This window comes from Anas acuta, chromosome 8, assembly GCF_963932015.1.
Source record: "Anas acuta chromosome 8, bAnaAcu1.1, whole genome shotgun sequence".
In the NCBI taxonomy this organism is placed as follows: domain Eukaryota; kingdom Metazoa; phylum Chordata; class Aves; order Anseriformes; family Anatidae; genus Anas; species Anas acuta.
This window is the reverse complement of record NC_088986.1, coordinates 12,043,480-12,068,585: the sequence shown is the minus strand read 5'-3', so window position 1 is coordinate 12,068,585 and position 25,106 is coordinate 12,043,480. Positions and strand designations below refer to the sequence as shown.

The 25,106-nt window shown below is 41.5% G+C and overlaps 1 protein-coding gene across 1 annotated transcript in view; it reads right to left on the bottom strand.

Annotated features, from left to right (window-relative positions):
- Window positions 1-25,106, bottom strand: part of ST6GALNAC5 (ST6 N-acetylgalactosaminide alpha-2,6-sialyltransferase 5) — a 70,792-nt gene that overhangs the window by 5,060 nt on the left and 40,626 nt on the right. Inside the window, exons 3-4 of the mRNA XM_068691191.1 lie at window positions 8,667-9,076; window positions 3,592-3,699 (exon numbers count right to left, since the gene is read on the bottom strand). Coding sequence (XP_068547292.1) covers window positions 3,592-3,699; window positions 8,667-9,076 — 518 coding nt within the window. The remainder of the gene's footprint in view (window positions 1-3,591; window positions 3,700-8,666; window positions 9,077-25,106) is intronic.

Here is a 25,106-nt window from a genome sequence, read left to right as displayed (position 1 = left end):
CCATAAGCCCCAGCAAATCTAACTAGCAGCAACTGCTTCTTTGCACTTGATTTAAAGCAGTTGAAAATGGAGAGAGGGAGGTAAGAAAACACTAGATTTAAAAGCTGTACCCAAAGGAATAAATTAAAGGACTTCAAATGCCAATTTTCAGGCAAATTATCGCAGATGGGAAATGGCCTGGCAGTCAAGTGAGGATTCTTCATAGGAAAATGATCTGGTTCCATAATTGGAAGAAAAAATACTCCTATCAGTTAAAATAAGGCTCAGAATTAAGCTTTAAGTTTCTGTGAGTTCCAGAAGGCCCATGAAGGCAGGGAGCTAAGAGAGGGGAGGTTAAAGAGGGTTCTTCAACACCTTGAATTTTCCTTGTGTGTGAAAACCCAGAGATACCTGCAAGGACCCAACCTGCTGCAGCTAATTCAACAGACAAGGGCTGGAATTATTACAAACTCATTAAGATTTGTCTGTGTCCTTCCCACAGATGCTGCTGAGCAGCCACAAAGAAAAGCAGCAGCACTGCAGTTCCTTCAGGAATTGCGGTGCTATCTGAGCTCCACAATCTGGCTGCTGATGGAGGGAGAGTGGCAAGAGGAAACCTCGATGTCCCAGTCAGGGGTGAGTCCTTCCATGTGCGTACAGCAGATTGCTGTAGGCTGCTCAGGGAGGGAAACATTTTCTACCTAGGGTACTATTTTTACTCCAGTAAAGGCCAGGAGTGGGTTCCTGGGCACTGGAAGAAATACAGCAAGATGACTGGTTTGGTGACAGAAGAGTGAGAGGTGCACACTCTCCAAAACGTTTGTAATGCTCATGCAAACACAGGCTTTCATCTTATTCTAGACTGTGCAAGACAGACGTATGGAACAGCATGAGAGCGGTATCAAAGCCATTAACCCTTAGAGCAGTGTAAATCTGTAGCCAAGTAAAGGGATTCAATATTGCATAGAGCTTTGCTGTGTGGTACTAGGAATTTATAAAAATCAGGTCACCAATTCCAGTTCAACTATAAAATCAATGTCCAGTGAAAGTAAATAGAAATGAATCTAAAACACGTTGTTGCAATTAATAGTGACAAATCTTTTTAGTCTCTAGTGCAGGCTGCTTCGCTAGACTATTTTTCCTGCATGGGTGGAAAGCAATTTGGTTAATGATCTTAAGCTAATAATTTGTAGCAGAATCAACAGTATGATATTCATGATACCTTTGAGGTGTCCTTCACGTTACGGATGTGATACTAATTTAATTCAACAATAGTGATCACCCACACTCATTACTTACTCCAGAGATTAAAACTTAAAAAATAATGGATATCTGCTGGAGTTGTAAATTTGGTGATACTAAATTTGAGTAGAAACTAGAATACTGATAAATATATTTTAAATCTTAATGGTTCTTCAGCTGCACAGCAAGTAAGATATATTTCGCCCTATACCATTTCATACATATATGAGAGAGGGAGGGTGATTTTTGTTATTTTTTTTTTTTTGACATGGTAGATTTGTGTTTTGTCTGAATGCAAAGCAGGGAAATCTGGCTTAAAGTACAGCTGTTTACAGACTCTTTCTTTATGCTATTTTGGTTTGTTGTCTTTATTTCTTTGAAAGGAAGCACTGTTTAATCAGCAGCTGAAGAGCAAACTAAGTTTAACTTAATTTATAGCAACAGGTTCATTTCACAAATCTTCATGGATAGCATCTTCTAGGCATGCAAACTACAAATTTCCTCTTCATTGTCTGGGGAATAAACCACTTAAGTAAGCACATTTTATATTATTTTGATTAAGAAATGACCTTTTAGTATTTTTATGACCAAGTGAGCCTTTAGATTATGATTTGTTATCCAGGCTATAAGCATTATTACATTTATTGACAACAGAATTGATTGCAGCACTTACTGTGTTATAATTTAATATTACATCCATTTGATTTCAGTGTGTCAATTCCGTGAAAGCCTTTCATATGGTCTCAGTTACAATTTTAGCCTCTCTCGAAGAGATGATTTTGTTTGTTTATTTTTGAAACCAAGCATAGGTACCTAAACTAATCTGATTTTGACAACTAAGGAAGCTGGCCTGAAAAGTAAGCAATTCAATGTAAAGCAATGCTCACTCCTAACTTCTGCAATTTTAGATCGTTTATTTAACAATTACTTCCACGTGCCACTGGAACACAGCCACTTCTGCAGTAAGACAGACCAGCCACTTACAGTGATGCCAGGGACATAGCCATTTCAGAACAGAAACTGAAGAAGTGTGTCTTGGCGAAATGAAATGACAGGGGAACAGAAACGCTGCGCTATGGAAGGTATTTATGTTGCCTGGAATATCTGATCTAGTTTGTTACTTTCCTTGGAGAATTCATGATGAAACCTGGCAGTACATCACAGCATTTATCATCTGTATTTTGTTATAATTTGTAGAAATTCTCACAAAGGGGAATTTAGTGTTGACATCTTATACTATAATTTCTTCAGGGATTTCGACTATTTTGTGCCCAGGATAAATGCAGATATTTGAATGATCCTTTTTAGTGCTCAAAAGAAAGGCAAAGCAGTACTATTCTTTGTGATAGATGAGCTAACCTGTCACTGCAGCAGTTCTCTCTCCTTGCCCCTGAAAGGCATCTTGAATTAGTCAGTGAAACAAACTTCACTGAGATCATTACATTTGCAACGAAATTCAGGCAAGTACCTCTCAGTGAGAGGGGCTTTGTGAGCAGGGAATGAAACATTGCACTGCTGCCACGTTCCAGACTGTGGCTACCAGCTCCGTGCATTACTGGATCAATCACCTGGCAGCACAGGTGGCCTCAGGCCTAGGGGTGGGCACACAACCACATTTTTCAGAAGGCCAGAGTGCTAGGCCCAGATATGGATAGATGATACTTAATTCAGTGTAAAGACTGTTGATGTAAAACATCTGTATGAGTTCATACCAGGTTAGTACTTTGCATCATGTAACTGGGGAGGGGAGGTCTGCTTCCCTACCTCTGTGACCCCTAGTAGGAAACCCTAACTGGTACCTCAGGGCTGGGGCATGATGTAGCTGGAAAATCTGCACAAGCTGTTTTTTTTGTTTGTTTGTTTAGATTTTGGTTGGTCAGTTGTTTTTGGTGGGGATTATTTGGGAAAGCAATTAACTGGAAGACTGGGATTTACATGACATAGGTACAATGAGCTTAACTTTAGTTGTATAGAAAGTTAATTTAGAAACTAGTCACTGTAATAACTCCATTTCTCTATTAATTCTGGCAGGAACCTTTAAAAACAAGTTAAAAGTAATATTTTCCAGTACTCCTTTTTTCAGATTAATTTCATGCCAATTATTGCATTACTTTTAGCTGATAAATATTCAGAGACTAAAAGAAACCAACAAGATGGATTTATTCTCCCACACTACAAACAAATTTTTTAAATATTTTATATAACATAATTAAATGCTGTTTGTTGCTTTCAGAATCAGATCTTGGGACATGTTAATTAATTGCTTTAAGAGGACGGAAAACATGTTTCAGAGAAAAAAATTAAAGACTCAGATACTTATCTGTAATGTTCAACCTTGTTGACTAATAATGGTTCCAAAATAAATCCTACCTGCAGAAATCCGGTGGCACCATGCCATAAACATTTATCCTGTCACAGAGCTCTAATGCGATAGTCATTGTGAACCAGCCCGTGCTAAGCCAAGTGTTGGATATCTTCCTGAAAGCAAAAACATAATTAAGTTTCTAGACTGCCAAATAATTCTTGAGATATCTGAAACAATTTCTGGGCATTTCTTTCATTCTTGTGAAAGGTTATGAAAATTGGGCAACCAAGACTTGCTTGCTCATTCATCTTTTAATGATTTTTACTAGCGTTTTCTGTCAGTGGACTAATTATGCAGAAACTGCCCTTGCTGTAATTAATTTTAGGCACAGGAATGTTAATATTTAGGTGACCTTTTGGTAAGTTTACCTTAAGTTACTGAAACTTCACGTCCTATATTTATATTCTTCTGCTAGTAATGTACTGGGAAAACACCACCCATCTGGAATCACTTAATGGAATTTGTAAATCAAGTAGTCAGGAAGACATCACGGGAGATGAAGAGGGCTGCTTAAAATGCTATGTGCCACAGCATACAGCGCCTGTCTGCCACAGTAAGTGATGGCCTCAAGTGCTTGGTCTCATCACCTTTCCTCACACCTTGGTCCATGGTTTGGTTTCTAGAAGCTCCCAGCCCCTCACTATGGCTGCTGGCAGGAAACTTTGTTGGCTGCAGCTATGCCTGTCCCATAGCCAACCTGGGAAACCTTCACTTAGGCCCTACCCCCACCACCTGCCCCAAGTCTCATTCCCTCCTGGTGGGCCCTTTGAATTTGACTGCCAAGTGCTGCAAGGGAGCCCTCAAAGGCAGTTCCTTTCCTGGCCTTGTCTGCAGGCTGGGAGAAATCTTTTAAAAGAAGCATAACTGATCCCAGCATTATTTATGCAAAATCAGCTCATATCCTCATGTAATCTCTCACAGTTCTAAGAAATTTACTATTTGTGCTTAAATTGTGCTGTATCACAGGTTCTTGCCTGCAAAATGGCATCAGTAATGCTTCTTCTTTCTAGCGCTTGCTCATCACTGCTGTTCATTGTGTAAGAGCTGGCTGCTGTAATGGTTACAGGTTGTCTGGCACATGCACTGAAAGCCCCAATCCTGTGTTAAGTTCCTGCACTGTCCCTATGCCTGGGGAGAGCTGGTTGTCTTGGAATGGGAGGACCAAGGACATGCTGGTGAGGAGCACATCTTAAAGATGCAATTGCATATTTAGGGACAGCCCTGCAGGACCAAGTCAGGCACCTCTGTTAGAAATGGGGTCACAGTCCTCAGCTCTCTTCTGGAGGTGGGTATTTGTCCCTGAGAAAACAAATGCATTCAGAGGTCTCCTTTGAAATACTATTAAAGAAGGAAAGAGCAGGTCTCTCTGATAGCTACTTACTCATCTAGAAAAGTAGTGCAGAAGAGGTTCAAACTCACCAGCCTTCCAAAAAGATGGGCTTAGATTCCTGGCTTCAGACTGTCACAATGACTGGTGAGTCTCCTTCCATCTCTTACTCAAGCTGAGGCATTGCAAGAGCTAAGTGTGCAGGCTTGTGTCAGGTAAAATGTTGTGAGCCTTTAAGATTTGAGGAGTGCCTTGTACTGAGGTCTCCTGTTTCCTCAGTGAATTAAGACTACTGCAAACTAACAAAAGTGGTGGTATCCACGTCTGCTGTTAAAAAGGCACTTCTAAACATAAGGGTATTCCGTAACCAGAAATGCCTAAAGGATGCTGGGGAGCCTGTGTGCTTTGCCGTGTCCTTTGCTGGTTACCTGGTAATGTGTAAGCTCTCAGAATGTATGACTTCACTGCTCCTGATGGCTTTCAGGCTAAGCTAGCATTTGGAGAATAACTGATTTAAGCATCTCATTAGTTCCAATTATGGGGCTTTATCCTTATCTGCATTTGCACTTAAGCTTTTTTTTTGGGGGGGGGTGGGGGGGGGCTGGAGGGGGGAGGAGAGGGGAGAGGAAGACAATTTATCACAATGTAGTAGCTGGGTCGTAAGCTCAGCAGAGGCCTTCAGGCATGGCAACAATACAAACCAGTAAATAATTTCTGGCTCAAAATTATTAGGGAAGGGATGGTTAGGGAAAAGCCTAAAAAATTGCTTTTCTGCCACTTGAGAGTTTCTGAGCCTATGAATCACCAGGTAATTTAGGAACATACTCAGGCTGTATTTTGGAGCTTGTACAAGGTGTTGTTCTAGGTGCCTAAGACCTTGCATCCAGAACTGAGGGAGCAGTTGCACTTAGACCACGACCTAGGCTCTGCACACATCAGGAAAGCTAGTTAGACTGTCTGCTGGGTTAGTTTCCTTTTTGCTTACACACTTGTTTTGCAATTTAGTGTTTTCAGTAAATCGGAGAATATCTGTGTTTAAGTAAGCTTAAAAGTCAAACAATAGAATAACGATCTAAAAGTATACTCAAGTACTACTTTGGCCTCTTTAAATACCACGTCTGTAGGACAGCAATATAGAAACAGGGTTACAATGTCTTGCCTTTTCATAAACGCTGTGAACAAGATTCCAACAAAAGAATACTGTTTTTATACCTAATCAGCTGTAATGAAAGAATATGAAGAACTGTCATGTGCTTATTAGGGGAAATTATCAGATATTCTTTTATATGATGAACTAACACACTGTGCTGATAATTCTGTAGTGCACACTAAATTACAATTAAAGGCCTTTCTGCTCCACCAAAATCTCATTTATAATCTCTATGGAAATACTCTTCCTGCAGTTATTTCATTTATGCTTCCTTTATCTAATTACTATAATATTGGTTCTGAATCATATTTTCTTAATGTACCCTTATTCAATTATAAAGTTATTTTCAAGTACAGTTACTTTATAATACCAAGTATATTGCTCTGCAGCCTTCGTCATTCACTGTACTATTTAATTGGCAATGTTTTCTGAAGGTTTTCCTTCTTTTCAAAATCAGCTTTTTATTGTAAAGCACAATACATCCAATTACCTTTTTTCTCATCATTTTCAAGACAGAAAGGAATGGTTTGATTATTGCACCCTTGCAATCAGATTTCTCTCTCCTTTTTTTTTTTTTTTTTCCAGGCACTAGTGTCGAGAGCTCAGCAGAAACTTCCCAGGGAACAGCATCATCCTGGGCTGTACAATGTTCTGCTCCTGCCCCCAGAGCTACATAAGTGTTCTTCCCTTAGAAAGTCTTTCCTACCCATGTTTCTTTTCATCTTTCCTTCTTTTCCTGTGCTGCCTATTATTTTATTTTTTGTCTCCCATTTTAAGTGTCTTAGTCCTTCAAGTATGCTGTATGTACCCTCTAAAGCAGTGATTCCTCTACAGTAGAGCCTGAAATTTCTTAAATGCAACAGGAGCTGTTCATGAATGAGGCAGAGTTTTGCTAGATCCAAGCAGCACTGATTCATGCTGGGAGTTCAGGGTGCCCACGACTGAGCCCACTATAAACTTGTTATAACATCATTAATGTCTCAGACTCCTTGAGAATGTTTCAGGAGCCAAGACTGGGCCTGGTGCCTGTGCAGAAAAAGAAATGCTTTCATTCCGTGCTTAGCTGTAGGTCTCCTGCTCCAGATGGGTAATACAGAATGAGAAAGCAGCAGCCTGCCTGAAATTGCACAGCAAGAGTCAGGAAAGGAACAGGACCCCAGCTCCTCATGGCAGAACCAGCCAGCTCTTCCTCAAAACGGGACTGGGAGCAGTCCCACGGTGAGAGAGTCAGCTGGGGCACAAGGAGGCACTGTGCCTCTGACCCCTAGGGCTGGTGGTAGCCAGTTACAGCTTTACCACAGCTTTGTGAATTATAATGCCTTTGTAATTACTGGCCATACAGATAATCCGTTGCGTTTTTCTTGCTTAATTCCCACAGATTATAACTTTCTCACTTCGCTCGGCTCTGAGTGAACAACTCTGGTAGAAAATCACAACCACTGTTCAGGGGATGAAGAGGAAAGGACCTTTAACAGTAAGAAGCTGAACAAGTTACTGTGTGCTTTAAGTAAGTGTTAATGCAAGTCAGACAAGTATTTGAATACTTAGTTTGATCCACTGTAACTGAGCTGAGCTCTGCAAGCAAAGCACATGGGATATGACAAAAGACAGCAAATGCTAACCAAAGATGCAGTCACCATCAACTAATAGGATACAGGAATTTCCTGTGCCACGGGCTCTGCCTGATTGTACAGCCCCAAAGACAAGTCTGTGCCCTCGAGCCCTCTGTCCACAGAGGATTGAGCCCAGCTTCAGGCTGTGCTGTATATTTTTGTAGAATTAGAGAATTTTACCATGAGTTACTGCACAATAAACCCACCTCTTCGTTTGTACTGAAGTGGGGACCCTGTTCCATTTTTTACAGCTGCATATTTAATATGTAAAAAAATAGGAGTTCATTAACGATAAACGTGTTTCTCTCTAGGAAGTCTTTGGCTTAAATGCCCATTTTCAAACATTATATGTGAAAATACTAAAGTCCTGCAGTGGGTCACTTATTAAAAATTTGATTTGAAGATCAGCCTACAAGTCATAAACAGTCTCGTAAAGATGTAACTATTGTAATAACTTTCCTTTTCCCAGTTGGAAATATATGATGAACTCCTCTGAAGCACCTAATGTATGACTAATGTTTATTTGTATTACAAGCAGCTTTACAGCTGCAATGTTCCAAGAAAGCTTAAATTCAATAAACAGCTATTATAATTCATAGAACAGTGGCATTTCCTCTGTAAGAAAATATAACCTATCCATTCTGATTTTTTCAGAATCCAAAAAGAAAAAAAAAAAAGGAAACTTTTAGGTATATTACCCCAAAGTGAGATTTAAACAGCTCCTACCTCCTTGGCTATATAGGCAGCACAGCCAGACTCTGGTATTCTAAGTTGATGCGGCAATACTCCACAAAAATTATTTTGATGCGTAATTTTTCCTTATGTTACAAGTGATGTTATTTGGCCTGTTATACCATATTACAACTCATGCAGCAGAGGATTTAATGGGTGTGATAGTCCCTCTGAGCAGATCTGAAATTGGTACATATAAGCTACATTATTTTTCTGCTGTATGACTTCCCCCCAATGTATCCACATAAATTTTCTCACCTGTCTTTCCCAGTTTCTCGTTTAAAAAGGTCATCAAATTGAAGCATCTTGTGGCGAGAAATCATATATGCTTTTAATTGAGGCAGTATCTGATTCATCAGCTGCAGGTTGTTATATACCAAGCCTTTACCATCTCTCCTCATGTAGCTGCTAGGACCCCAGAAGATAAACACAGCACCATGGCTCATATTTAAGAGTTCGTTGCGGTTTCGCAAAATCCTCTGAATACTGGAGTGTGCAATGACTCGAAGGCTCGTTTTGTTTCCAACATCTCTTCCATAACCTCGAGTAGGTGCATCATTCATTCGTATTACGCACTCTGTCTCGTCGATTCTGTCACCTTGTTTACTTCCCAGAAGGTGTCCAGAACTGGTTACCAATGCACAGCTCTTGCAATGCATTTTTAAAGGCTGCAAAGACAGACATACTCAAAATTAGCTGTGAACAACCTCCCATTCACTACATGATAACCATAACTAGTACTTTACATAGACATGGAATATTTTACAATGAAAATCTCAGAGGACTTTTTATAAATCTCTTTCAGCATTCTTCCCAAATAACTGGGAACATTCTACCTGTACCTTTTATAGAGAGGGAAAATGTGTGTAACCCTTACAGTTCTTGGTGGAATTGAATCCAAATCCTCCTTTCCACTGCTGCTTAACCTTCATATATAGTAATGACAATGGCTTCTAAACTCTTCACAGCTGCATAGCATTGTACTTCTTCTATTTGCTATAAATGAGCTCTAACTGGAGTATTTCAGATTCCTCCTCTTCCAGTTTTTGCATGAAATAATCATTTGTAAGTCCTCATAAGCACAAGTGTGAATAGCTTTTCAACTCTATGGTCAGGACATCTTGCTAAGGGAAGAGAATTATGTCTTGGTCTAATCCTTCCATGCTATTTCCAAATCAGCACCATAACCACTGCACTGCTCTCATACTTCTGTTGTGGTTCTGCCATCAGAGCTGGTCATTAACATCTGCATAGCTTTTACGTGACAGTGAATTTAAAAGTTACACAATAAAATGGAACAGGAGGGGCCTGTTCAGTGAGTGTCTGACCTAACAGAATCGCGAGACTACACCAAGCTTTCATGAAAATGCATTATTAATCGTACTACTGAATTAAATAAATACATAAATAAATATATATAAAAATGAGGAGTATGTAAGCTTATCTGCTGCCCAGCATGAGAACTGAAAAGGAGCAAAGGGTTAACAGCATCCCCAAAGTGTTGATTTCCAACAATACAGCAAACTGAGACATGAAGACTGTCTGAAGGTGTACCTCCGTGATCCTCTACGAAACCGTATCTAGCAGCATCTAAGGCCAGTAAGACCAAATTACAGACCATACAGACTGTGCATCCCATGCAGGGAGAAAGCAGTAGCCTGACTTGCTGTCCTGACTTGGCGTGCTGGCGTTTCTTGCCAGAAGAGACAAACCAACCAACTGAACACAAACTGAACAACTGAACTATGGTTAATGACAAAAATAAAGACAACCTCAGGGAACAAGCTCAGTCAATCAAAATGACTGTGAACTAAAAAGACTGCGGTTCTAACACCTTCCTGGTGAGTACTAGACTTGTTTAATTCCAGAGGCTCCAAGGCAGACACACAATGGACTGGGAGCAGTCATCCCTTGCACTAGATGCTGGCCTGATCCAGCACTACTCGATGGCTCCAAGTTCTACCAACCTAAACCCACCCCTGACATCACAGGCCTCAGCACCTCTCCTGATCAGATCCCATGGCTCTCCATGGCAGCTCATTGTTTGTGCCACTACAAACAAAGCTAGCGTGTCCCCAAGTGTACACTTGATGGATTTATAGATGAGGAGCAGTTAGTACAGCGGCATATAATTATACTTGGTATCGACCACATACATACAGGCAATAAATAATTAAATCAGTGTGTTATGATGCGCAACTCAAAAAACTCTACAGGTCAAAACAAGACATAGCCTAGGTCTGAGATCATCTTAACGCCCTGTTTGCAAATACTTCAGCATCCAGTATTTGAAGGAGTTGCTTTATTTAAGTAATGTTTTTAATTCTGAAGGAAATAAGGGGTTGCAGTCTGAACTTGTTTTCTATGAGAACAGCTAATGAGTGATTGTTTTTTTTTTAATTAAAAAAAAATAACTAAATTATACCATTTCTTTAGCTATACAACCAGTAAGCTTTGGGTCTCCATTTCCCAAACAATGTCTTTTTTCTTTCACATACATGGACCGTAATCCACAGCTAATGATATGAGTAGAAATGTTCATGCTTTTGTGAGCCAAGGCTTCTAATACAGTATTTACATGCGTTTTCCTTTAAGCTTTCATCTGACACTTTGATAAATTACCTAGCAAAAGGCTCTAAGGTGAACTAGCTTCTCCACCATCATGCATGGGAAAGCAAGCTGAAGTGCTAATGAGGTTAAAGAAAATGTAGTCGGCACCAGTGTTAATCACATGGGTTTGAATATCCACATTGCGAGACATTTTCACCTAAAACAATCTCTGCTGGTTTCCGGCCTACACGTTACTTGTTTCTTTTAAAAGTCTGCCAGAGAACATCATTTGTAAGGAAATGAGGGTAACCACAGTGAAGCTGTTGAAACATTTTTTGTGGGGTGAGGAGGGAAATGTCAACATTTGCTAGATTAACATTAACACTCCCAAAACATCTGTCCCACATCTTGTTTGAAAATGGCTCCTTTTGGGAAAAGGTCTTGGTACTGAAGCATTCATGTATTACCCAACTAATACTTCAGTGATGCATGGGGGCTGATAACTTGTGCCTGTTCTGGGCAAGTCATTTACACTCACCTCACTGAGTCTTTCAGTCTGAATGTACAAAACTCACACCTAAAATTGTCAGAGGAATTCACAGCCAACAGCCACAACATTCTCATACCAGCTGTCTCTGAGGCCCTGACAATATTGAAAGCAAGGAGAAAAACCTGTTGGCTGTAATATCATTGGGAAGGCAGTGGTTGCACCAGAAATGTCATCTACTTAAGCAATAATAATGGAGGCACAAGGCATTGCTTTGGGATTGATGACCAGCTGGGAAAAGTTGATGGCCTGAGAATAACCAGGGGCCATTAAGCCAGAAGAACATTAAGTCCACAGAAAGCTCTCTGCTAAGGTAATTATTACAGTGATATGTGGAAAAAAAGCAAGCCAAAAAAAGCAAACCCATGACATACGAGTTATATTTTAGGTAGGCAATGCAACCCTTACTTCATTAATCTTGCTTCAAAATGCCCAGAAAAGTGAGAGGTAGGTGAGTTTTATGGCACCTCTATTAGCTACCTTGAAACATAACACAGAACACATGTAAAAGCTGCTACCATTTAATGGCACCCGTTGTCACCAGCAATAAGCAGCTATGTTTTCATGTGCACCTGAAGTACACCGACAGCACCTTGCACACAGAGCACGTGGCCACTTCTACAGCACAAGTCAGTCGTGTCAACACGCTGGGCACTTAGTGACAAACTGCCTGAATTTTTTCTCTTACTTCCAGTCAACCAAAAATTCACAGGGATAGAGGGGAAAAAGATTACAAGAAAGCAAGCTGACTGTGCTAGTACCCTAGGAGCTGGCAAAATGAGCTGGTGCTTTTCCCTGATAGAAGGGCTGTCCCCAGTGAATGAAGGGCGCAGGGGAACCTTGCCAGGTTCTGGTAAACCCTGAAACAGCTCCGTGGTGGCCATGACAACTGAGCACAGCCTGGCACAACTGTAACTATCATGGGCCAAAATGACTCCTGGAAGCTGTCACATGTTACAGCCCAGTCAGTACTGCTGCTATACCACATACTTCTGGCTTGTTTAAAAGCAACCAACAAGCAAACAGCAACAACAACAACAACAAAAAAAAGTCAGAGTTGTTCCTGTATTTTCCAATTTGAGACAATCTCTGCTGTGCTATTGACTTCAAAATCTATGTTGTCCAATGATAGAAAAATGTTATTTTCAGACACTTTATTGCTCAAAAAAAATCAATGGAAGAATGTTATTCCTGATTCAAAATATGTTACTCTTAGATACAATTATTTTCTCTGTGATGAAATCAAGTGATCAATTTTTATTTATTTATTTTGCTTTAAAAAAGCCTTTGATTTTAAAGCCAAGATTTTAGAAAACAAGACAATTCCCTCCAGTAAAATAAGCAGCACTGGAAAGCACACTTCTTCCTACTGAGTCCTTAATGACCTACTTTCAAGACCCCTGGGTTCAGATCATTCCACTATCAGGAGTATAAAAAAGTTTCCTTTCTATAAATAAAAAAAAATCACATATTTTATCTTGGCAATAATGACCTGGCCAAAAAATAAAAAAAATAATAAAATTATCTTCTGGAGTGGAGAAAAGCTCATTACTGAGTTCAGCAGAATAAGACCACCTATCAGTTCCTTAACACCAACATTCCTAATAGATATGGCTGGAAATATTGCAGATGATTTCCAAGTGTATTGGAGTGAGCAAGAGACCGAGAAAGATTTAAAAATATCCAAATTCCTTTTGGATGAATGACCTTTAGCTAAACATTTGAGACTGAAAGCGCAGACCGTCAATGAGGCTGCTCAAGTAACTGAAATAGGGCTGCCACCGGTAGCGTTCTCTGCTGCTGGAGTACCTGAGAGCTATGGGCTCCTATTGCCCTGCAACACCTCCACAGAGCTTTTTGTTCCTCAGCACACTTGTCTCCTATCCTACCCAGAGTGAAGAACCATAGGGCTTCTTCACCTTACGCTAACCAAACCACACCAACAACCGGCTTCACAGCAGCTCTCACACTGACGCTAGCATAAAAGCAGTGGTAGAAATTGGAACTGTGATCTAAAGGAAAGCAGAATTGTTTCTGTTTGCAATTGAATTAATTCAGGTAGGGCAATATTAATGGCTAGATAAGGTACCCATGGACCCTGAAAGAAACCGTCTTACTGATTCAGAGGATGGCCATCTTCTTCCAGAGCAGGCTTTTTTGTTGTTGTTGTTAGAAATAAGTGAATTTCTTTGGTAGGACTTACATGTCTACCCTACCTGGTTCCCTTTGTGCCTGGCCTACACACAACAGTTACCTTGTGACACTCACTGCGTGCTACCTCAGTAATTATTTTTCCTGTTCCTTGCCTTGTGCCCAGAACTTGATCACTATTTCATACCTGATATTAACAAACACTGTATTTACCCGAGGTTCAATGTAACTTGTTACTTACGACTCATTCTTGATTGCTGGGTGATGAGCTACCAGCAATGACACTGTGCAATTAACGCACTGCTGTTAACATTGTACTTTGTCCTGGCACCTTCAGGCCAGTTTGTACTTTCTTGGAGCCTTGAGCAGCTTTGGGGTATCTCACCAGCTGCTGGCTTGAGACGGCTGCTCTAGCAGGGGCTGGCTGCTCCTCCCCAGTTCTCCTCTCCCAGTGGCTCCTAAGGCAGTCTCCCTGTCACAACAGCACCCTGACCTTTGCAGGAGCTGCAGGTACCACAAATGCACAGACGGCTGCTCCAGCTCTGGAGGGCCCCTGCCACCCAGCACAGCTCCAGGTACAGGGCCTCTCTTGCCATTACACCTGCCATTCACAACCAAGCTATAGCATGTTGCTTCCCAAGGTGCATCTCCTTCCTTAGTATTTTTCCTAGGAGACAAATGATTGTAAGGCCTAATCTATTCTTCTTTGAGAAATTCCAATCACCTTAAAGTAGAATAGAAACCCTGAAGCTGCACATTTGCAAAGTAATGTCTGCTCTCCGAGTCAACGCAGCAAGCCGTGGGGCTCAACCTGTCTCATTAGTGAACGACAGCTGTGCACTCCAGAACTGCTTTCCAAATTGTAAATTACTTTGGGAGACACAATCTTGTGAAAATAATGCAAGTTCCCCAATACTTTTTACTTTTTAATATATTGATGGTGGAACAAGGGCATGTGAAAAGAACTAAACATGAAAAAAGAGATGCACAAGTATTTGCTTTAGTATTTCCCATCCCCACGCACCTGACACACTATGAAATGATGCTCTCAAACTAGTCTGAATAGCAAATATAATTCAGATGCATATCAGGATATTTAGGTCATATTTCTATGTATTAAAAGCTGGAAGGAAAAACAGACTGAAACACCCAAAGCACGTAGAGGATTTTGAACCTCAACCAACCTCAACGTTCTGTGGAACGTGCCTCTTAAGTCTCTGAGAGTTTTGGTTTTGTGGTGCCAAGTTCTGATCGAAGACATGATTTTGCTTTGACCATTGAATTCTCAAACATATGTTCAGATAAAGAGTGTAGCTTCATTTTTACACTACGCATGCCAGCTCAGACTTTCCCCTCAAGTTTCATAGCTTTTTGTTCTTTAACCCTTATGCTAGCAGGTACAGAGAAGGCCTTAAAGAGGAAGAAAGATCCCCTGAGCAAATACATTTATAATTTTTGTTGAACTAGACTTTCAGAGCATTAGACATTCTGCCATGAAAACAAAGTGCATTATCCACTGAAATGAAAGCGCTGATTGCTTTGAAAACTGTATCCCAGTGACTGATACCACACAAGTAAATAGAAAGGGTTAGGAGATACCACTTCCCAACATTGTTAATCCGTATGCAAATCCAAATAACAAGCATTTGCAGTAAAACTTTGCAATTCAAAAAAGGTCTGGCAAGTCTGTTTAGAAAGATAAATGCATGTCTGTTTAAAAAGATAAAAGATAAAACAAATGAATTTCTTATTACTTCTCTTTGTTTCTTGAGATGTAGAGCTTGAATATGCAAATGTTGTGGAAACATTAGCATCTTCATTTCCCATTGATTCTTCAGAGTTAATTATATAACTGGACTCTGCCTTCAGATATTTGATAAATCGAAACAGTGAAATAGCCAAACTTCAGCAAATGCATTCATCACACCAGTGATCACAGAGCCCTAGGTTTTATTTCTCCAAGGAATGGAATATTTGTGTCTGCCACGATATTATACTGATGGGCATCTGCAAAACTTGTAGTAAAAATATAATAATTCTATTTTCAAACGGTCCTTAGGCGAATCTAATTCAATTTCTAAACATGAGGCTGTATTACGAAAAGAAAAATAAAAAAACAAATGCACTCCATAAAGCTTTCACTGGGATAATTTTCTTAGAAAAAGTACCGTTCAGCACATTAGTCAATGAAGAGTCTTCTGCTTGTGTGAAGTGTTTTCCGGCACATTAACTCTTTTTCAGGGAACTGCCTGCTAGTCAAAGCTTCCATTAGATTAATTAAAATATGGCTCCTCTCACTGGAAAGGAATGGCATGAGTTTGGTTACAGGACATTGACCACCTACAGAAACCAAGCCCTTGCTAGTCACATAAAATACAAGCGGAAGCAGTGCAGGAGCCCGAACAACAAGATAACTTGTAGGACGGGGAGCACATTTCTTTTCTTATTTGGAAGCATGATTACAAGGTGCTGATGTTTTCCCCTAAGCCACCTGAAGTGAATGTAAGGTGCAACCTTGCAAATTGTCAGCACATATAAAGCTAAGATTTAGAGAGTAGTTTCCATCCTGCATCCTATAAATGTGTCCCATGAGGAAGATTAGTATCAATCATAGGCTTATTGGAGAGGGAGATAGGATACAATGATAACCTGGAGCTATCAACTAGAGTAATGGTCTAAGAAGAAAAAGCAATCAGAGAAAGAAAAGAATATCTTCAATGAAAGACAGCACTGGAAAATCAGGCAGGAATGCATCATGTTGATGAACATGAGCTGTTATGAGAGAGAGAATCATACGAACAATATACAGGCTCAAAAGAAATGGTTATTGCCTAATGTTTATCTTAAAAGGAGTGCAAATAGACATTCATATTACATCAAACTGCTTTACTTTTGTTCTGCAGCTGAAGTACTTGCACTAAAATGCAATAAAGCAACAAGCATGGTGTCTTAACTATGCAAACTGTTACCAACATTTCAGAAAAACAGGAACTATTACAACAGTCCATAGAGAAGGCACTGGATGCTTTGGATTTTTGCTTCTGAAAGTTCACACATCAGCTTCTCTCATCTGCTTTGGTATGTTTTGGCAATTCCTCATGGAAATATGCCCTCGGCTGCTCTCTCTGCACCTGTCGTGGCTGTGCAAGATTTTTTTGAGCTTCAATTTTCACAGGGTCACTCTTTTACCTAACCCAGCTTTAAAGGTGAGCATCATTGATCCTTAAAGACTGTGCCTAAGTTTTCAGCTTAAAGCTCACGTCTTTCTGCGACACTTTGGCTCATCCAAATACATCTAAACTCTCACTAGAGCCGTATCCTAGAAGGCAATAGCATGACAGCAATTGCAAGGACACAGGCATGCCTTTCCAGGGGCACCCAGTTTTCAGATGACAACATCAACACAGCATGCTGAGTCTCTAGGACAGAGCAGAAGAAATTTAAGACCAAATATCTTCTTAGAAAGAGTCACTGACCCCACAGAGAATTTTCTCTAAAACGTATTTTGTCTTTTATTTCTCTACCTTGTTGAAGTTGACTGCAATAAAGAGCAGGGCTCCTTATTGCTTTCCAAGGTCTTTGTTTCAAAAACAGTCAAAAATGTCCAACTTCGCTGTGTCCTCCAAGACCTTTTGATTTTTATGTGGCTAGCTTCGTATAATCCTCATCTGTTTATTTTATAGTAACCCAGACTGCTCTTTACTTCTTGACAATAAAGGAAGGTGCCAGAATCTGGTACTGGTACTGAAACTGGTACAACTGGTCAAAACACCCATCTCATTCCATAGCTACAGGATGTAGAAAGTCACTGGGACTTCTCCCATGTGCATATGTAGAGAAGAAAAAGAGGGCGGGTTTGGGGCTAAAATATTTCTATCTTTAGTTTTGGACTAAAACAAAATGACAAGAAAATATCTTGCAGACGTTAAATAGGTGCAGATGCAGATTTTTAATTTCTTATAATTTTAAACTTATTTTGGACGACAACTAAATTTGAAAAATATTTCTTTGAATTCAGGGGTCAACACTCCTGATCAGGAAACAAAAATAAACATATTTATCCCACTGGGCTATTTGTATCTATCCTGTTTCCCAGTATGCAGGTTATTATGAAGTTAAATAGTCCCAGGAAATGTTTAGCACTGAACTGCACCTGCCACCAAGGGTTAATTAGACAGTCGAGGGGCACTCTATCTGCCAGTGTGGCAGGTGATTCCCCAAGGAGATGAGATTCTCTTAATTTATATCAGGAATGTCAAAGCTATCTTCTGAATGAGTGAGGGGTAAATAAGTCTGGTGAAAGTTTGAGGTTAGCTGGTATCTCTAGAGGAAACAGAGAAAAAGGCTGGCTGAGGGGAAAGAAAGGGCTCTTTCCAATGACGGCACCCTGAGCTGCAGGGCAAATGAGAAGAGGGAATCTTTGAAAAAATGAGCCAGGGAAGAGCTGATAGCAAGGCAGCTAATTACAGGGAGAGAGCGGGTTTGACCTTGCTAGAAGTAGAGTTAAGTAGATTTCCATATCTGTGCATTTCACAGACATTTATAACTGTGCCATCTCTTGGGGCCATGGCACGTAAGTGCTTTTATTTATGTTTTACTGTCAGCTGATTTGAGTGAAGAATAATTCCCAGGCACTTGGCTAACGCTCTTCAGCAATACTCCTTGCTTAAAGACGGAGCTTATCTATAAACTGGGGAATGGTATAACTTAAATCCAGTGACCCTACACATTAAGCCAAGGTATTTGAAGTGTAGAAGGGCATGCCACCGAGAGGATGTGAGAGGCAGGTTTAAGAACAGATACCACTGAATTTGGGAAGAAAGGAATCTTCTAGCAAGCAGCAGCAGACGGGGAGCCACCCTGGGAAGAGGTGAAGTGCAGAGCCCCAGAGTCCCAAGGGATTCGTAGGTGCTTTACACTTTATCTGCTTTTTATTTTACATTAATAGTCCTAAATTGCGATCCCTGAATGTGATTTGTGTGTCATTTGAAGTTCATTTTACTTGGTAGTGACATTAAACAGTTCCTGCTCGCTTCCCCTTTTTTTGCGGGGAGGTGGAGGGGAGTTTATTTCACCAGATCAGTCTTTGGAGCAGTTTCACAATGCAAACAGGAGACAAAGAGAAGTAAATAAATAAATAAATACATAGGTGGGTGGAATTACTTTCTTTAGTGACACTGAACATCCAGAAAATTCAGCCCCAAATGCTACAAGATGGGTGGTGGTGGAGGAACGAAAAAGAAAACCTGACAGCATGACCAAGAAGCACAAGGCTGCAGAGGTCTTTCAAAATCTCTCTGTCTCTTTCATTGCTACAAATCACCATTACTGAGCGCCTTGAGATGTGATACCTGGCAGCAGGAAGCCCTGGATTCTGAGAGGAAGGCTGCTTTCAGGTCACTGTACCTGCCTGCCTGCAGCCCCCAGTTCTTCTTTCATGTCTTTGCGCCTCTGTTAAGCATTTTCTTCAGAGCAATAGGCATATTCTGAAGTTTTTCAGCACTGGACATGTAGGTCATCTTTCCAGCTTTACTGCCCCACATAGTGCCTGCCCACCTAAACAGCATTTTTGATAAATCTAAACCTCTCTAGAGCCACAGTTTCAAATCTCAGGAGAGATGGCAGGGCCTCTTCTTCATTACAGGGGAAACAATGACATGTCACAGCTTTTTGTGTGGAAACCTTTCAGCAAAGACTCAGAAAGGCCAGCTTCTCCTCAGGCACAACCACTTCACTCCACTGACCCAAGAGGTGTGCAGATGGTTCCTCCTGTCCTTAATGCAGGGCCCTGGGGCAGCCCTTGGGGCTGAGCAGAATGGGCTGAGGAGCGCCCACAGCTGCCAAATCCCACTGCCTGGCTGGCAGGGAGAGCTGGCACCCTTCTCCCGCCACCCGCCTGACATTTTCAGCTCCTGGCTTCCCTCAGAGCCCCGCACTCGCATCCACCTTGGCGACTGCAGGCACATAGCAGGGCTGTGACGCCCGAGCCCACAGCCTCAGCATCCCCAGCCAGGCTCTGCGTACCTCCCGTACCAGCACCATCCTCTGTGATCCCCACCACACCCCAGCAAGGCCACCCGCAGCCCCCTGCCTGTCTCACAGGGCTGGCAGGCGGGACAAGGTTGAGGACACAGGACGGGGCACAGAAGGGACGTGGCGCAGAGGCAAACACGGTGACAGCCTTTGCCAGGAGATGGCATGAGAGCATAATCCTGACTCGGTGTGCCCAGCCGCAGGCACTGCGAGATGGCTGTCTGTGCTGCTCACAAGAAGAGCCCTTGAGGACACTGGTCACCCTGATGCCCTAAAAACCACTTAATTTCACCTCAGGTGTGGTACTGCCTGTGCTGTGCCAGGCCTGCCTATCTGCACACCCGGGGGAAGAACAAGTCATCCTCCTAGGAGGACCTGCTGCCTCCGCTAGTGTGGCACGGCCAGAGGCAGCCTCTGTCCTGGAAATCCACATCTGAAGAAAACAGCAGCCAAACTTTACAGACATGTCAGCATTTAATTACAGCTGCGGTGTGGTTAAAACCCTTCCCTTTCTGTCATGTGTACTGCTTCCCAAAACAGAAAATTGCAACCGTGCAGAATTTCTACCCTAAAAAAATAATAATCACACCACAGCACTACTATAATTAAACAAAAATTAATTACATCCTATAGAACAGGACAGGTTCTGAAGGCTTAACTGGTTTCCTTTTTAATTATTGTATAACATTGTGAACACAGCACAAATCTTCTTTTTAACATGCTAAACACATTGGAGGTTGTTTGCTTTAAAAGACTGCAATGCCACATTTGCATTTAATTTAAAAATAAGTTATTAAAATAGTTTATTTTGGTTCAATGTGTATTTGTTCACCATGGAACTATTTCACATCAGAAATCAGATTTTTTTTTTCCATTTGGTATTGAGCAATGGACATCTGGGAAAGCAAATAAAAAGAACAGATCGATACATTTTCAAAGGAAAGCTTGTTAATACAAAAGCACTTGGTCCTGTCACAACTGGATTATTTTTTAATATTCACTGTTGCCAAAGCAATCGATCCACATCCCAAACCCTACACAGAAAGTCATATTTTTGATGGGAGCAAAGCACCACGACACTAGGAAGCAGAACGCAAGGGCAGGCATCACGCTCTGAGCAGGACCAGCCCCTGCACACGGGCAATGGCAGCGGGCGGGTGCCACTGCCCCGTCCAGCTGTGTTTGGAGGGGCAAGGCTGCCCCAGTGCCTCACCGAGCTCAGCCGCAGGACAGAAATTCCCATTGACACATCCTCACCAGCCTTACACAGGGAGCAGGCCAAGATTTTGGCCAAAAACGCACCATAGGCACCCTGATCACCTGAAAGTCCAATGAGGAAGCAGGCAGTTGGCTTGCACACTGCTGAGGTTAGGCAGCAGCCAAGCCAAGATTTCTTTAAACTGCTGTTTTACGTTGGGGTTTAGGAGCTTTAGTTGAGCTAAGTCCTGCTTTAGAAATCAAAGCTCTTCACAGGATGTAAGTCAGTGGCCCTCTATTGAATAAAAGTCCTAGGGAGCCACTTCTTCGCGGTCACACACCTGATTCATCACTCTCTGAAAGCTCCAATAAATCTGTCGGGGAAGCCTACTAATTGCTAGTAAATCACCAGAGCTGGAAGTGTCACAAGCATATGCAAAAAGAGTAAAAGTGAAGAGCATAACATTCAAAGAGCTCTGGGGTGAAATCCTGTCTTGAACTTGTAATCTATGTGAAAATAAATGATGTATAATGATTACTAAATTTGAAATCAAATCTTCACATGGGGACAATTCAATAAGGTTAGGTGATTATAGGACTATGCAGCAGCATTAATTATGGAACCAGAAATAGCCTCACGTCCCTCAGAGGCTACAAAAGCTCTGCATTGCTTTAGTCACCAACATCAGAGGACACTCTGACAGTCTGGGGGTTCTCATTTGGAATAAAAGAAAGAAAGAACTGAAGGCATAAGCCCAGAAATGACTGGCAATGACCCTAACTTGTCATCTGAGCTACCATTTTGCACTGCCAGTTGATGGGAAATGAAGTGTGATCAATTCCAGTCCATCGTACATCGTTCTCATTGACTGACCTGCCAAATCTTTGATTGAATAATTAGTTAAGATGTGAATATCAGACATTTTGCACAGTGCTCACAAGTCAAAGCCCTAATGTTGTCATAAAATGGAAAATTACCATGTTATCTGTGACTTTGTATCTTTCACGTAAGCCTTGATGTTGCCAGAATACAGAATAAAAACATAACGGTACATAAGAAGTAGTAAAATCCAGAAGCATGAAATCCAGAGGTCAGTGCAACTCCTGGAGTAATACAACATACGCTTTTAATCTTACGTATGGATAATAAGGCATATCAGATGGGATTAAATACGTGTTCCTCACTTACAATAGCTCACTTTAAGTAGCGGCCTGTCTATTTGCCAGCCTCGATGCCAGGGGAAGGGAGCGGCACTAACCCAGGTACTCTGCGGTGACTGACATCAGTGCTGACATTTTAATAGCAGCTGCTGTTTAAGAGCACCACCACCATCCTGTGACTCTTAACAGCGATTTAATCTAGATTTGATGCAGCAAAGCTCTTTACACCAGACAATCTGCTGTTAAGGCAGATGAGGAGGTGGGGACTTCTTTACTGCTGTCACCCAGCCCTACCGCGGGTGCGTAAGAGACTGGGAGGCGAGGTGAGGCACTGCTCCACATCACAACCCCAGGGCTGCACTGCGAGAGAACAGGGACACTGCGGGTACTTTTCTCTCTCAGACACAACTGGTGATAGCTGTGAATGCAAACCAGTTATTAGTGTAAAACGTGACACCTGACTTGCAAATTGGGCCCTCTATGAGCACCGTGGCATTTATGCGTTCCGCTCACATGCGGATACGTTCACAGAGCACAGTGGCGGTGTCGGAAGTCACCACCTCCCTCCCCACATGCCATTCTGCTGCAGCCCTGTCTGCACTCAACACCTTTCCCCTTAATTCACTTGCCTGTTCCCTTCTTATCTGCCAACAGACAGCAAAACCAGAAAGAAAAATGTACAAATTGGAAATGCAAATGCATTATCTAAAATGCAGGAACATGCCACTGGCTTAGAAAGCAGCAATGGAGAAGCCATGTGAAAGAGAAAATATCCTACTCCACATCATGGATGACTAATTCCTTCCCACACTGTGTTGTAATAAATCCTAGCCTTTGCTAACACAAGAATAGGAGAGCTCTTTCCCAGAGCTAATAAAGACATGCCCTGCTTAGCACTTACTTTAGTGTGCATAAACGGAAGGCATTTCTGGTTTGCCAGGCAGTGGCACCTCAGACAACCCAAGGAGAACAGGCTCATCTTCCCTCCTGGGCTGACAGCAGGTTATGGATGCAATGCCATAGCATTGTATCTGCGAAGGCAGATACAATGGACATCACACTGACCCTATCCCATGTCCTTATTTTTAAATTGGCAGCAAATACTGTACCAGAGCAATCCTAGCGCTTGCTGGCTGATTATTTTTCCGATCCCTGCGCTCGGCAGGTGTGTGACATAGCTGGGGTGCGCTGCGGTGTGTTTCCACGCCTGCTGCTGTAGTGCAGTAGTTTGCATAACGCTTTGAAGTGAATGTTTCTTAAGAGGAAATCTGCATTAAAGAGGCAACACATGTATCACACACAAGCTATATATTCAACTTCAATGCCTATCTTTTTTTTATGCCAAACCAGCTTTCATGTGCAACTCTGTACCAACGGGATCTGCAGATTAGGGCAGTGACACCGGTTGGACCGATCACCGCTTCCAATTGCTTCATCAATATTTGCTTAGGATGTCTACAGGCAAGCTTTGTGCAGTGCACGAACTCTTATTAGGGAAATGTGAAATGCAGAGATGTTTGCCATGTGCAGCTGAGCATGGTCGGACGGAACCCGGCTCTGTGCGTTTTGCAGGTTGAGATGGCTTCCTCTCGTCTGCTCTGAGTGATGCCTTTTTGCCCTATCTGACAACCAGCTACCCAACGCTTCCTAGGAATATTTTACGTTTGGCTCCTGCTAAGTGAAAGAGTGGAATGACCACCACAAGCCCACAGACAGACAAAATGCTGACACACCATCTTCACCAGAAATAACAGCACACTTCCTGTAGCTATCCATGGCAATTCAGGTCTTAGAAGTTACTCAGCCTCCCTCTTCAAGAACAAAAAAACTTTCTCTGTTGTTTTCTACAGGGCTTAGCTCTGGTGAGTATTAATTAAGCACTGCGAGTATCACTGCAGAAAAACGCCTCCTTTCTCCCTGCTAGCAAGAGTAGTAGCAGGGGGTATATAAAATATAAAATAAAATATTCCACCCTTTCCAGATTAGCCCAAAGCACAAACAAGTACTGGCATTCTCTTTGTTCTTCTTACCCAGAGCAAATGCTACATCAAGTTCGAGAAAGACAGTTGCATCTTGAGCAAATTGGCTCCAGGAATCAATCAACTTATCGCAGCCAAGAAGCTAGGATGTCTAGACTTTACACTTGTGGAAATGGTTACTAGGCATTCAGTAATAACGACAACATGATGGGCTGACAAGACTTTGTTTTCCTCTGAGATTGGAAAATTCTGATTCTGCTTGGCAATAAATGTAAATTATTTACAGTGCAAAGATTTGGCAGATACCACGCAGTGTAGTGCACACGGGTGTAGGTAATTCTTATGTACAGTAATTGTGCACTATATATGCACCGATAAAATTAATAGAACCGCAGGCAGAATATTTCTATCTTGAATAATTTTCCACATATTAACCATTCATCTTAACACCATGCCTTTTTTTTATCTGATTATTTTATTAAAAATTGGTAGTTTTTTCCTTCAGCTAAAGCTTATTGCACAAAGAAAAATTTGCAATTGCTTAGCAGGTCAGGTAACAAGTGGCTGAAGAAGCCTCAGTGCTGCATAACATGCCAACAACCCCCTAAATAACATTCACTAAATGCATTTTCACAAGCAGCAATCTCATTTTACTGAAATGGTAAATGCAGTCCTGCAATATCTGAAAGAATTAAACTTCCTCTGTGAGAATTAGCCATACAGCATCACAGGAGGCTCTCCTTATCCAGCATCAGTTAAATTTTGCTGTCTCTAAGAAGGAGATTAAATTTCCTTTTTACAACTCAGTTTCCAACTGTCTAACACACTTCAGCAAGCTTTCAGAGGCAGGCTGACATCACTGAATTCTCTCTCAAACCCAGGCTGCTTCCTTTGAATGAAGCCTCTCCACTCACTATTTTTTCAGCGTTTTTCCTTTTCTTTCAGTATATCCTTATTTTCTAGGATAAATCTCTCTGCCACGTATATGCCACTGCAATGATACAACATAAATGAAGCACATCTGGTAAATTAAGAGCTCATTTGAAACATCCCTGAAATTCACACTGAAGGATGAAGGGA